The sequence below is a fragment of the Odocoileus virginianus genome, chromosome 23 (genome assembly GCF_023699985.2).
Source record: "Odocoileus virginianus isolate 20LAN1187 ecotype Illinois chromosome 23, Ovbor_1.2, whole genome shotgun sequence".
Lineage (NCBI taxonomy): Eukaryota > Metazoa > Chordata > Mammalia > Artiodactyla > Cervidae > Odocoileus > Odocoileus virginianus.
The window spans coordinates 17,998,670-18,012,196 of record NC_069696.1 but is presented as its reverse complement, the minus strand read 5'-3'; the positions used below and the strand labels follow the sequence as shown (position 1 = coordinate 18,012,196).

General features: G+C 39.1%; 1 protein-coding gene across 3 annotated transcripts in view; it reads left to right on the top strand.

Moving 5' to 3' along the window:
* LRP6 (LDL receptor related protein 6) overlaps positions 1–13,527 on the top strand; it is a 170,099-nt gene that overhangs the window by 63,740 nt on the left and 92,832 nt on the right. For all 3 annotated transcript variants that reach the window (XM_070453635.1, XM_020882707.2, XM_020882706.2), the window contains one exon: positions 10,043–10,240. In XM_070453635.1, coding sequence (XP_070309736.1) covers positions 10,047–10,240 — 194 coding nt within the window. In that variant the 5' untranslated portion in view covers positions 10,043–10,046. The remainder of the gene's footprint in view (positions 1–10,042; positions 10,241–13,527) is intronic.

Sequence of the window (13,527 nt, the reverse complement as noted above, 5' to 3'; positions counted from 1 at the left end):
TAAACATTGTTTGGCTTTTAATGAAGTCATGTTTACATTTAACCTAGGCAGTTCATTTTTCTTTAAACTCTTGAGTGATTGGTCTCAAAATAATGCCTCAATTTAATTGGAACCATAATACTATTCACAATAAAATAGCATGTGTAAGGCAGTGGAAAGAAGGCTTTTGTAATACTTTTTTTCATTTACCGCTTTGCTCAGGGTATTAGAGTAGATTTTTCCCTGACCTCAGACTTTTCATTTTATGCTGTAGTAATACTGGAATGCATGTAGTTCCTCTCACATACAATTTGTGCTTCACTGTGTTTTTTCCTTCTAATTTCTTATAATCCATCCTGCTTCTCCTTCCAGGCTCAGCTCAGGTGTCATTAACTCTTGATTGGCCTCGTGGCTGCTCTTCTGTTGCAGTCAGAGCAGAGAGGTCACACTTAGCTGTCTTATAGCCCTATGATATTTGAAAACAGTCTAGTCTGAGAACTCCTTGAATGCCAGGACCATCCCTCAAGGGATGTTTGTCACTTGGTAGGTGCTCATCCCTTACCATTATACAGTGGAAGTGACAAATAGATTTAAGTGACTAGATTTGATAGAGAGTGCCTGATGAACTATGGACTGAGGTTCGAGACATTGTACAGGAGACAGCGATCAAGACCATCCCCAAGAAAAAGAAATGCAGAAAAGCAAAATGGCTGTCTGAGAATGTCTTACAAATAGCTGTGAAAAGAAGAGAAGTGAAAAGCAAAGGAGAAGAGGAACGATACACCCATTTGAATTCAGAATTCCAAAGAATAGCAAGTAGAGATAAGAAAGCCTTCCTCGGTGATCTGTGCAAAGAAATAGAGGAAAACAATAGAATGGGAAAGACTAAACATCTCTTCAAGAAAATTAGAGATACCAAGGGAACATTTCATGTAAAGATGGGTTCAATAAAGGACAGAGGTGGCAAGAGTACACAGAACAACTATGCAAAAAGATCTTCACAATCGAGTTAATCATGATGGTGTGATCACTCACCTAGAGCCAGACATCCTGGAATGTGAAGTCAAGTGGACCTTAGGAAGCATCACTACGAACAAAGCCAGTGGAGGTGATGGAATTCCAGTTGAGCTATTTCAAATCCTGAAAGATGATGCTGTGAAAGTGCTGCACTCAATACGCCAGCAAATTTGGAAAACTCAACAGTGGCCACAGGACTGGAAAAGGTCGGTTTTCATTCCAATCCCAAAGAAAGGCAGTGTCAAAGAATGCTCAAACTACCGTGCAATTGCACTCATCTCACATGTCAGTAAAGTAATGCTCAAAAGTCTCCAAGCCAGGCTTCAACAGTACGTGAACTGTGAACTTCCAGATGTTCAAGCTGGATTTAGAAAAGGCAGAGGAACCAGAGATCTAATTGCCAATATCCATTGGATTATTAAAAAAGCAACAGAGTTCCAGAGAAACATCTATTTCTGCTTTATTGACTATGCCAAAGCCTTGGACTCTGTGGATCACCACAAACTGTGGAAAATTCTTCAAGAGATGGGAATACCAGACCACCTACCTTCCTCTTGAGAAATCTGTATGCAGGTCAGGAAGCAACAGTTTGAACTGGGCATGGAACAACAGACTGGTTCCAAATAGGAAAAGGAGTACACCAAGGCTGTATATTGTCACCCTGCTTATTTAGCTTATATGCAGAGTACATCATGAGAAATGCTGGGCTGGAGGAAGCACAAGCTGGAATCAAGATTGCCGGGAGAAATATCAGTAACCTCAGATATGCAGATGACACCACCCTTATGGCAGAAAGTGAAGAGGAACTAAAGAGTCTCTTGATGAAAGTGAAAGAGGAGAGTGAAAAAGTTGGCTTAAAGCTTAACATTAAGAAAACTAAGATCATGGTATCTGGTCTCAACACTTCATGGCAAATAAATGGGAAAACAGTAGCTGACTTTAATTTTTTGGGCTCCAAAATCACTGCAGATGGTGATTGCAGCCATGAAATTAAAAGATGCTTACTCCTTGGAAGGGAAGTTATGACCAACCTAGACAGCATACTAAAAAGCGGAGACATCCGTTTGTCAACAAAGGTCCATTTAGTCAGGGCTATGGTTTTTTCAGTGGTCATGTATGAATGTGAGAGTTGGACTATAAAGAAAGCTGAGTGCCAGAGAATTGATGCTTTTGAACAGTGGTGTTGGAGAAGATTCTTGAGATTTTCTTAGACTGCAAGGAGATCCAGCCAGTCCATCCTAAAGGAGATCAGTCCTGGTTGTTCATTGGAAGGGACTAACTTTGAAGCTGAAACTCCCAATACTTTGGCCACCTGGTGGAAAGAACTGACTCACTTGGAAAGACCCTGATGCTAGGAAAGATGGAAGGCGGAAGGAGAAGGGGATGACAGAGGATGCAATGGTTGGATGGCATCACCGACTCAATGGACATGAGTTTGAGTAAACTCCAGGAATTGGTGATGGACAGCGAGACCTGGCGCGTTGCAGTCCACGCGGTTGCAAAGAGTTGGACATGACTGAGTGACTGCACTGAACTGAACTGTACTGAGTGCTCAGTGTTAATCCCACTGCATTGAACTGAACTGATGAAAATGAAACAAAGGTTAATTTTTTTAAAAAGCTTTTTGTATGGAGACAAACACTAAAGTTGCAACACTGGGCTTCCCTGGTGGCTCAGTGGTAAAGAATACATCTGCCAATGCACGGGACATGTGTTCCATCCCTGGTCCAGGAAGATGCCACATGCCTCAGAACAGCTAAACCTCTGCTCTAGAGCCCAGGAACCACAGTTACTGAGCCTCTGTGCTGTAGCTACTGAAGCTCTCATTCCTTAGAGCTTGTGCTCTGTAACAAGAGAAACCACAACAGCGAGAGGCTGGTGCACTGCAACTAGAGAAAAGCCTGGGAAGCCAGCAGGGGAGACCAAAATAAGTTATTAAAAAAAAAAAATCTCTTAAAGAAAGGGGGGGGGAAACACCATGCAAAGCCAAAACTACATAAAACAATCTTACTAATTAGTATATAAATTACAGTTCTTTTGTGACTTTAAAATTTTTCATCAAAATATTAAATATTATTTCTGTCTGATATAAATGTATAGGGAAGTAGAAAACAGTAAAACTAGTATGTATTTACATACTATAATTTAAAATATTAGAAATATCATTAAAAATAGTTTGAGCCGAGAATGCTACTCTCTTCTCACTGTATAACTTACTATACAGAGCAAGCATCTTTTCTGTGCTCTGGTGAATTGTAATATACCTCTCTGTGTTTGGATCAAGCTTTCAAGATATTTAATCTTTTGTGTTTTCAGTGTTGTGAGTTATCTGAGAGAGTTCCTTCAGTGTGAAGTTAGTTTTGGTGGCATCACTCTGGGATGTGTTTATTCTTTTGGGCACAATCACTTTGCTCTTTTATGTTGGTAAGCTGGCTTTGACTAAGTTCTCCTGGCTGCGTATCTGTCTAGCATCTTGAATGACAGTGGTGTCAACATTCCCATCGTCAACTGTTCCTTCTGTAGCTCCATTTATGTTCAGTTCAGATTTCATTTCCTATATTTATCACTTTTCGTTTCTTTGCTGCACTTTCATCTTTCTTGGCCAATTTCCTTTTGATAATGTTTTCATAGACTGTCACATAGGTTTATCAGCACAAAGAGACAGCATGAGTATACACTTTGCTGTCTGTGTGTGAGCTGAATAGCAGTTCAGTGGAGACCAGTCATAGACTTTGAAAGAGGAGTGGGATTGATGACAGATCATGAAGCACATCTGTCATTTACAGGTGAGTTGTGGAGCAGGTAGTGAAATTTGTGGTTACCATGATAACTGAAATTGGACCATGTTGTGTGTGTGTGGGGTGATGTTATTTAACTGAAATTAATCTATGGTGGAACCTTGCAAAGCCTGTGCACAATTAAAGGCAGGGTACTGTAATGAACCTCCATGAGGGATCCTGGCGTTTGCTTATGCTTCATTTATGGTAAATCTGCTTCTGAGTTGTTACATGCTAGATACAATGATGAACTAAAGAAAGTTTGAGAAATTGTGTAGTTTGGTACATATAGAGTTTAAATTTCAATTTTTTTTGAAGAAAGCTTCTATATTATTTTGCCGCTTTTATGTTGTTGTCCATATACATAAGACTACTTCTTAGCCAAGCACTTAATTTATGGGGATAATAACTGATTGGGAAAAGGTAAACATAGATATTCAGTTTATCTTCCCACCTGCCTCTTTTTCCTACACCTTATCGAGATCCAGAACAGTCAAAAAACTCACAGGTAAAAGTGAAAAAATTTAGATCAGCACAAGCAACAACAGCAAAAATCAGCAAGTGGGACTATATCGTAATAAAGTTTCTGCACAGCAAAGGAAATAGTCCCCCTGCCAAGCCCTGCAGAGTGGGAGAAAATATTTGTAAGCCATATATTAGATAACGGTTAGTATCCAAAATATAGTAAGAACTTATACAGCTTAAACCAGTCCATTTAAAAAAATGGGCAGAGGAACTAAATAGGTATTTTTCAAAAGAAAATAAACCTAAATGGCCAGTAGTTACATGAAAAGGTGCTCCGTATTGCTAATCATTAGAGAAATGCAAGGCAAAACCAAAATGAGATATCACCTCCCACCTGTTAGAAAGTTTATCATCAAGAAGACACAAGGTAAGTGATGCTGAGGATGTGGAGATAAGGGAATTCTTGTACACTGTTTTTGGGCATGTAAATTGGTTTAGTTCCTATGGGAACCAGTATGGAAGTCTTTAAAAAATTAAAAATGCAACTGCCTTATGATTCAGCAGTTCTACTTCTGGACATACGGTTGAGCTTATTTTTATTTTTAATTTATCTTGTTTGTGTTGGGTCTTTGTTGCTGCATGCAGGCTTTCTCTAGTTTTGGCAAGTGGGGGCTATTCTTCTTCTTGGTGTTTGGGGTTCTCATTGCTATGGCTCCTTTTATTGTGGAGTACGGGCCCTAGGTGCACAGGCTCAGTCACTGCAGCGTACAGACTGCAGGGTGCTTGGGCTTAGTTGCGCCGTGGCATGTGGAATCTTCTGGACCAAGATCGAACCCTTGACTCCTGCATTGGCAGGTGGATTCTTATCACTGTACCACCAGGGCGGTCCTATAGTTGAGTTTGAACTATGTGGGTTAGGGGTGCCGACCCTCTGTACAGTTGAAAATCTTGTAACTTACGGTCTTCCCTTTGTATGCACATGGTAGCTCTGTATCTGAGGTGCTGCATTTGTGGATTTAACCTACCATGGATTGTGTGGTTGTCCCTGTTGTTGCTGTTCAGTCACCCAGTTGTGTCTGATGCTTTGGGACCCCATGGACTGCAGCCTGCTAGGCCTCCCTGTCCTTCACCAGGTCCCGAAGTTTGCCCAAGTTCATTAGAGTCTGTTGTACTGGTGGTGCCATCCAGCCATCTCATCCTCTGACACCCTCCTCTCCTTCTGCCCTCGATCTTCCTCAGCATCTGGGACTTTTCCAATGAGTTATCTGTTCTCATCAGATGACCAAAATACTGGAGCTTCAGCATCAGTCCTTCCAACAAGTATTCATGGTTGATTTCTCTTAAAATTGACTGCATTGTGTGGTACTGTAGTATTTTATTGTTGAAAAGAAAATTTGTATGTGGACCTGTGCAGTTTCAATTTCTGTTGTTCACAGCTTAGCTGTATACCCAAAGGAAATGAAAACAGGAATTGAAGAGATGTTTGTACTCCTATATTCATTGTTACGTTATTCACAATAGCTAAGATACAGAAACAACCTACATGTTCTTCAGTAGATGAATGGATAAAGAAGTTGCAGTATGTTTGCACAATGGAATATTAACCATTGAGAAAAAATAAATCTGCCATGTGTGGAAACATAGGTGTGCCTGGAGGGCATTATGCTAAGTGAGATAAGTCGGTCAGAGAAAGACAAATATTATATAGCATCACTTATATGTGGAATCGAAAAGAGCCAAACTTACAAAAACAACTTAGACTGGTGGTTAGCAGAAGCTGGGAGTTGGAGCAGTTGGGAATATGTTGTTTAAGGGTACAAACCTAGAACTAGTAGATAAATAAGTCCTTGAGATCTAATGCACAATGTAGTGATTATAGTCAACAATACTATATTATAAACAACGAGATCTTAATTGTTCCCACTGAAGAAAAGAAAGTAATTATGTGGCATGGTAAATGTGTTAGCTAATGCTGTGGTAGTCATATTTCAGTATATAAGTATCAAACCAACATGTTGTACATCTTAAACTCACATGATGTTATGTGTCAGTTATATTTCAGTTTAAAGAAGGACAAAACATTTAGGATAGGAAGACTTTGGACCTGGATTGTATAGTAATAAAAGAACAAATAATACATGGGTTGATTTAGTATTTTGTCATTGACTGGTTGCTTTCTTTTTAAAACTCTTACGGTGAGAGATCTGAATTCTTGGATAATTGGATTCTTTCTATCTTATGTTTGACTTTATGAGATATAAACCGAGATGAGCTGTTAGCTAGAACATTACTAAAATATTTACTGATAGAATGACCTTTGAACAGTTGGCTCTGAGACATGAAATTAGCATGTCAAAGTACATGAAGAAATACTGCCACCAGATTCATGGGAAATGTGATCATGATCACTGTGATCATGGGAAATGGCTAGTCAGTTTCTCTGCCAGCTTATTCTTCTAATGTGTTGTTTTCTTTTCTGCCGGCTGTGGTAGACAAGAGTTCTTTCATGTAATAGCGTTATTAAGAAAGAGGTATTTGTATGCCTCTGCAGAAGGAATACTTTACCAAATCAGCAAATGGAAAATTTTTTCCTCATTTACTTAAAAAATTTTTTTTCTTAATCTGGAAATTGCCTAAAACATAAATGTGTAAGTTAGAGGTAATAAACATTAAGCAAATGATCAAATATAGTTGTAATGCTATGATATGGGACTGTGTGACCTGATTTGTGATTTAAAGCAGGCCTGTTAGAGAAAATGTGATTTAAGTTGAGCTCTGAAAGAGAAGATAACAGGTAAAGGGAAAGCCCTGTACTGCCAGGGAGTCTGGTACCTGGCATATAATGAATAAGGGCGTGTGTGTGTGTGTGTGTGTGTGTGTGTGTGTGTGTGTCTGTGTCTGTGTCTGACTCTTTGCAACCTCATGGACTATAGCCCACCAATGAATAAGGGCGTGTGTGTGTGTGTGTGTGTGTGTGTGTGTGTGTGTGTGTGTCTGTGTCTGACTCTTTGCAACCTCATGGACTATAGCCCACCAATGAATAAGGGCGTGTGTGTGTGTGTGTGTGTGTGTGTGTGTGTGTGTCTGACTCTTTGCAACCTCATGGACTATAGCCCACCAATGAATAAGGGCGTGTGTGTGTGTGTGTGTGTGTGTGTGTGTGTCTGTGTCTGACTCTTTGCAACCTCATGGACTATAGCCCACCATGCTCGTCTGTTGATAGAATTTTCCAGGCAAGAATACTGGAGTGGGTTGCCATTTCCTACTCCAGGGAATCTTTGCCACCCAGGGACCAAAGCTGCATCTCCTTCATCTCATGCATTGACAGGTGTATTCTTTACCACTGCGTCACCTGGGAAGCCCATATGAAGTGTAGAGTGGTGTTAATTAAAGCTGAAGAGATGGGTAGGAGCCAGATAGTATGAAGGTTGTGTTAATAACTTTGCCATTCATTCTAAAAGTGAAACCATGAACAAGAGATTTATGATGTAAAAAACAATAGCTAGAGCATAGATAGAGCTTCTAAGTGCTTTGCATATATTGACTGCTTTAATTCTGGCTGAAACCATTTGACATGCATCTGTTTTTAATCCTTCTGTTATAAGGAATATGAGGGACAGAAGGGTGAAGTAACTTGCTCAAAATCATGTGTCTGGGAGTGGCAGGACTGAGCACCCTAGCTCTGGAATCTCTGCTTTATATCACCACTACACTATCTTTTATAATCCAACTTTTCCACACTTAATGGACTTGTAGTTATAAATTATATGATTGATAATTGAAGAGTTCAAACAAAAGAACAGTTCTCTGTTATGGTGATATCTCAAATATGACATCATACTGCTTAGTGGTATATGGCTGAACATCTTTTACTTTAATAGCTGTGTATTTTAATATGTATTAATATTTACCTCTTTTAAGGCATCCCTTTTTTGACAAGAGACCTAGAAATTATCTTTAGTTCCTGCTCTTCATTCCTCCTCAAGCCAAGTCCTGTCAGTTTTTTCTTCCCAAATACCTGTTGTCTTTACCCTCTACAATTACTTTTTTGAATGGAATCTTTAATCCATTTATATTTTATTGTTGTTATTTACTTGTATGTAGTTATGTCTGTCATTTTGTTTTCCTTCAGTTCATTTGCTTAGTCGTGTCTGACTCTTTGTGACCCCATGGACTGCAGCACAACAGGCTTCCCTGTCCATCACCAACTCCTGGAGTTTACTCATACTCATGTCCATTGAGTCAGTGATGCCATCCAACCATCTCATCCTCTGTCATCCCCTTCTCCTTCCACCTTCAATCTTTCCCAACATCAGGGTCTTTTCCAGTGAGTCAGTTCTTCCCATCAGGTGGCCAAAGTACTGGAATTTCAGCTTCAACATCAGTCCTTCCAATGAACATCCAGGACTGATCTCCTTTAGGATGGACTGGTTGGATCTCCTTTCCGTCCAAGGGACTCAAGAATCTTCTCCAACACCACAGTTCAAAAGCATCAATTCTTCGGCGCTCAGCTTTCTTTATAGTTCAACTCTTATGTCCATACATGACTATTGGAAAAACCATAGCCTTGACTAGATGGACCTTTCTTGGCAAAGTGATGTCTCTGCTTTTTAATATGCTGTCTAGGTTGGTCATAACTTTCCTTCCAAGGTGTAAGCGTCTTTTAATTTCATGGCTGCAGTCACCATCTGCAGTGATTTTGGAGCCCAGAAAAATAAAGTCTGTCATTGTCTCTACTGTTTCCCGATCTATTTGCCATGAAGTGATGGGACAGATACCATGATCTTAGTTTTCTGAATGTTGAGCCTTAAGCCAACTTTTTCACTCTCCTCTTTCACTTTCATTAAGAGGCTCTTTAGTTCTTTGCTTTCTGCCATAAGGGTGGTGTCATGTGCATATCTGAGGTTATTGATATTTCTCCCGGCAATCTTGATTCAGGCTTGTGCTTCTTCCAGCTCAGAGTTTCTCATGATGTACTCTGCATATAAGTTAAATAAGCAGGGTGACAATATACAGCCTTGACTACTCCTTTCCCTATTTGGAACCAGTCTGTTGTTCCATGTCCAGTTCTAACTGTTGCTTCCTGACCTGCATACAGATTTCTCAAGAGTCAGGTCAAATGGTCTGGTAGGTATTTCCATCTCTTGAAGAACTTTCCACAGTTTGTGGTGGTCCGCACAGTCAAAGGCTTTGGCATAGCCCGTAAAGCAGAAGTAGATGTTTCTTTGGAACTCTGTTGCTTTTTTGATGATCCGTTGGATGTTGGCAATTAGATCTCTGGTTCCTCTGCCTTTTCTAAAACAACCTTTTCTTGAACACTTGTTCACAGTTCACATAATGTTGAAGCCTGGTTGGGAGAATTTTGAACGTTACTTTACTAACGTGTGAGATGAGTGCAATTGTGCGGTAGTTTGAGCATTCTTTGGGATTGCCTTTCTTTGGGATTGGAATGAAAACTGACTTTTTTCAGTCCTGTGGCCACTGCTGAGTTTTCTAAATTTGCTGGCATATTGAGTGCAGCACTTTCACAGCATCATCTTTCAGGATTGACACTGAGACAGTGTAAATACCCTTTCTCCCTAAAAGCTTTGATCACATGGTTTTCTTGTCCTGGATGATGCTGGACTTGAATCAGTTATTACCATCATGGAAGGAAAAAGATGATTAAAATTTCAGTAACAGTTTCTAGGAATTTCAGTTTTAGTGTTTCTGAGAGCACTTTCTTTATCCAGTAGTGATGATTGTAAGATACTTGGTAATTAAGCTGCTTATGTCATGGGTTTACTTTTCATATCTTTTTTTAGGTTCATGTACTGGACAGATTGGGGAGAAGTACCAAAGATAGAACGTGCTGGAATGGATGGTTCAGATCGCTTCGTCATAATAAACACTGAAATTTACTGGCCAAATGGACTGACTTTGGATTATGAGGAACGGAAGCTTTATTGGGCAGATGCAAAACTTAATTTCATTCACAGATCAAGTCTGGATGGAACGAATCGGTAAGATTGCCTTATAAATTTATTTTTAAACTTTAAGTCAGTCCCATGATAGAGTAATCAAATTATAAAGCCTGATTTTATCAAGAAGTTGTTAACATATTTCTGGCTTAAGTGTCAACGGGGAAGAAGAATAGATGTTTAGTTTACTTTCTAAAAAGGGAATGACATTTCTCATCTGTTTTGGTGGCATTTAGAATTTATGGACTGTGTTTGCTCCTCCTTTACTCTGAGCTAATTTAGTTCTTCAGTGGTTCTCAATCAGGGATAGTACTTCCACTCTCTTCCAGAGTGTTTCGAAATGTGCGGGGAATTTTGGTTGACAGAGAGACTGGAAGTATTGCTAGCATTTTAGTTCCCTGGCGGGCCAGGGATACTAAACATTCTATAATGTGCTAGACTCCTAATACGACAAAGAGTTCATCCTTCAGAATTGCCCACAGAGCTTACAAGCTGCTGTTTGTGGAAGCTTATTTGATAAACCTGTAATCCAGGACAGGCTTGGCCAGTTTTTCCTGTGAAGAGCCAGGTCGTTACATGCTTTGTGGGCCATATCTCTGTTGCAACTATTTATCTCTGCTGTTGTGCTGTGAAAGAAGGTATATGGAATACTTAAGGGTATGGGCATGGTTTTGTTCCAGTAAAACATTTTTGAGCCAGTGGACTCTGGTTTGCTGACCTCTCTATAGGAGAAAACCTCCTGCATGTTTGCTGTATCCTGGTATCCACAGAAGACAAAGATATGTAAACATGGAATTCCTACTCAGATAATGTTCAGATTTTTTAATTTAATTAATTAAGTTTTTTATTGAAGAGTAGTTGATTTACAAGGTTGTTATGTTCGTATTTTTAAGGACACTTGATGTCCTTGTGTTTGGAAGATTATTTGGGTTTCTAGTGGTCTCATTCTAAGACCCTAGCAGAAACAGAAAGCCTTAGATAATTGAAAGAATTTGTCAAAGTGAAAACATCTGTTGCCATAGGTAGTTGGACTATTTTTTTTTTCTTGCGATTAGAACCTTTAAGACTTACTGTTTTAGTAACTTTGAAATGTTACAAGGCTATGGTTTTTCCAGTGGTCATGTATGGATGTGAGAGTTGGACTATAAAGAAAGCTGAGCGCTGAAGAATTGATGCTTTTGAACTGTGGTGTTGGAGAAGACTCTTGAGAGTCCCTTGGACAGCAAGGAGATCCACCCAGTGCATCCTAAAGATCAGTCCTGGGTGTTCATTGGAAGGACTGATGTTGAAGCTGAAACTCCAATACTTTGGCCACCTGATGCGACGAGCTGACTCATTTGAAAAGACCCTGATGCTGGGAAAGATTGAGGGCAGGAGGAGAAGGGGATGACAGAGGATGAGATGGTTGGATGGCATCACCAACTCAGTTCACATGGGTTTGGGTGGACTCTCTGAGGTGATGATGGACAGGGAGGCCTGGCGTGCTGCGGTTCATGACGTCGCAAAGGGTCGGACACGACTGAGTGACTGAAGTGAACTGAACTTTGAAATATGTAAGACAGTATTATTAACTATACTTGCAATGTTGTGGATTACATTCTCAGGACTTAACTTTTTTTTTTTTAACTATCTAGAAGTTTGTATCTTTTTGACTTCCGTTAGCCATTTCACTAGCCTCCATACCTTGCCTGTGGCAACCACCAATCTGTTCTATCTGTGAGCTTGGTTTTTAGTTCATTTGTTTGTTGTTTAGATTCGACATATAAGTGAGATCATGCAGTATTCCTCTTTCTCTTATTTCACTTAGTGTGATGCCCTCAAAGTCTATTCATGTTGTCACAGCTCGCAATACTTCATTCTTTTGTATGGCTGAGTAATATTCTGTTGTACATATATAGCATATCTTCTTTATCCATCTCACCATCAGTGACACTCGGGTTGTTTCCTTTTCAGTTCCTGTTGTGAATTAGGTTGAGTGAACATAGGGGTGCATGTATCTTTTCAAGTTAGCAGGGTATGCTGTGGTTGTTAACTAGACTTGTTGCAATCATTATACATTATATACAGGTATCAAATTATTATGCTGTAAACCTGAAACTAATGTTGTATGTCAATTATACCTTAATTAAGAACAGAAAAAAATTAGAAAAATCAAATTTACATGGGGGATTAAACAAGATTCTCCTGAACAACCTGTGGTTGAAGGAAGCTGTCAAAGGAAAATAAAAAATATCTGGAGACAAATGAAAATAGAAATACAACATACCAAAACTTACGTGGTTTCTAAGTGAGAAGTTCATAGTGATAAATGCTTACGTTTGAAACAAGAAAAGTCTCAAATAAGCAGCCTGACTTTAAGCCTCAAAGAGCTAGAGAAAGAAGGACAAAGTAAGCCCACAGTTGCCAGAAGGAAAGGAATAGCAAATCAGTGTGGAAATACATGCAATAAGATTAAAGATACAGTAGGAAGGATCAGGGAAAAAGCAAGAGTTGGTTTTTTGGAGAGAAACTAAATACACAAACCTTTAGCTCAACTTAATAAGAAAGAGAGGAGACAAATAAAATCAGAAAGAGGAGACATTACAACTATAAATACAAAGGATCATAAGGGACTTCTGTCAACAATATGTGCCATCAAATTGAACAGCTTAGAAGAACGGGATCATGATTGAATCATGAAGAAATAGAATATTTGAACAAACCAATTATTTATAAGGAGATTAAATCAGTAATCAAAAACCTCCCCAAAACAAGTAGAGGACCAGAAGGCTTCACTGGCAAATTCTACCAAACATTTGAAAAAAATTATTACCAATCTTTCTCAAAGTCTCCTGAAAAATAGAAGAGGAGGGAATTCTTAAAAACTCATTTTATGAGGCTAGCATTACCTTGACACCAAAACCAAACAAGAAACCTACAAGAAAAGAAAATTACAGGCCAATATTTGTTATGAATATAGCTGCAGAAGTTCTCAACTCAGAACTAGCAAACTGAATTCAGCAGCATATTAAAAGAATCATACTCCATGATCAAGTGGATACAAGGATTGTTCAGTATATGCAAATTACTGTGATTCAGCACATTAACAAAATGAAGAATGAGAATCATGTGATCATCTCAATAGTTACAGAAAAAGCATTTGATAAAACTCAACATCCATTCATGATTCTCAACAAAGTGTGTATGGAGGGAACATACCTCAACAGTGAAAGCTATGTATGACAAACCCACAACTAATAATATATTCAAAAGTGGAAAACTGTAAGTTTTTCATCTAAGGTCAGAGCAAGATAAGGATATTTACTCTAGCCATTTTTAATCAGCATGGT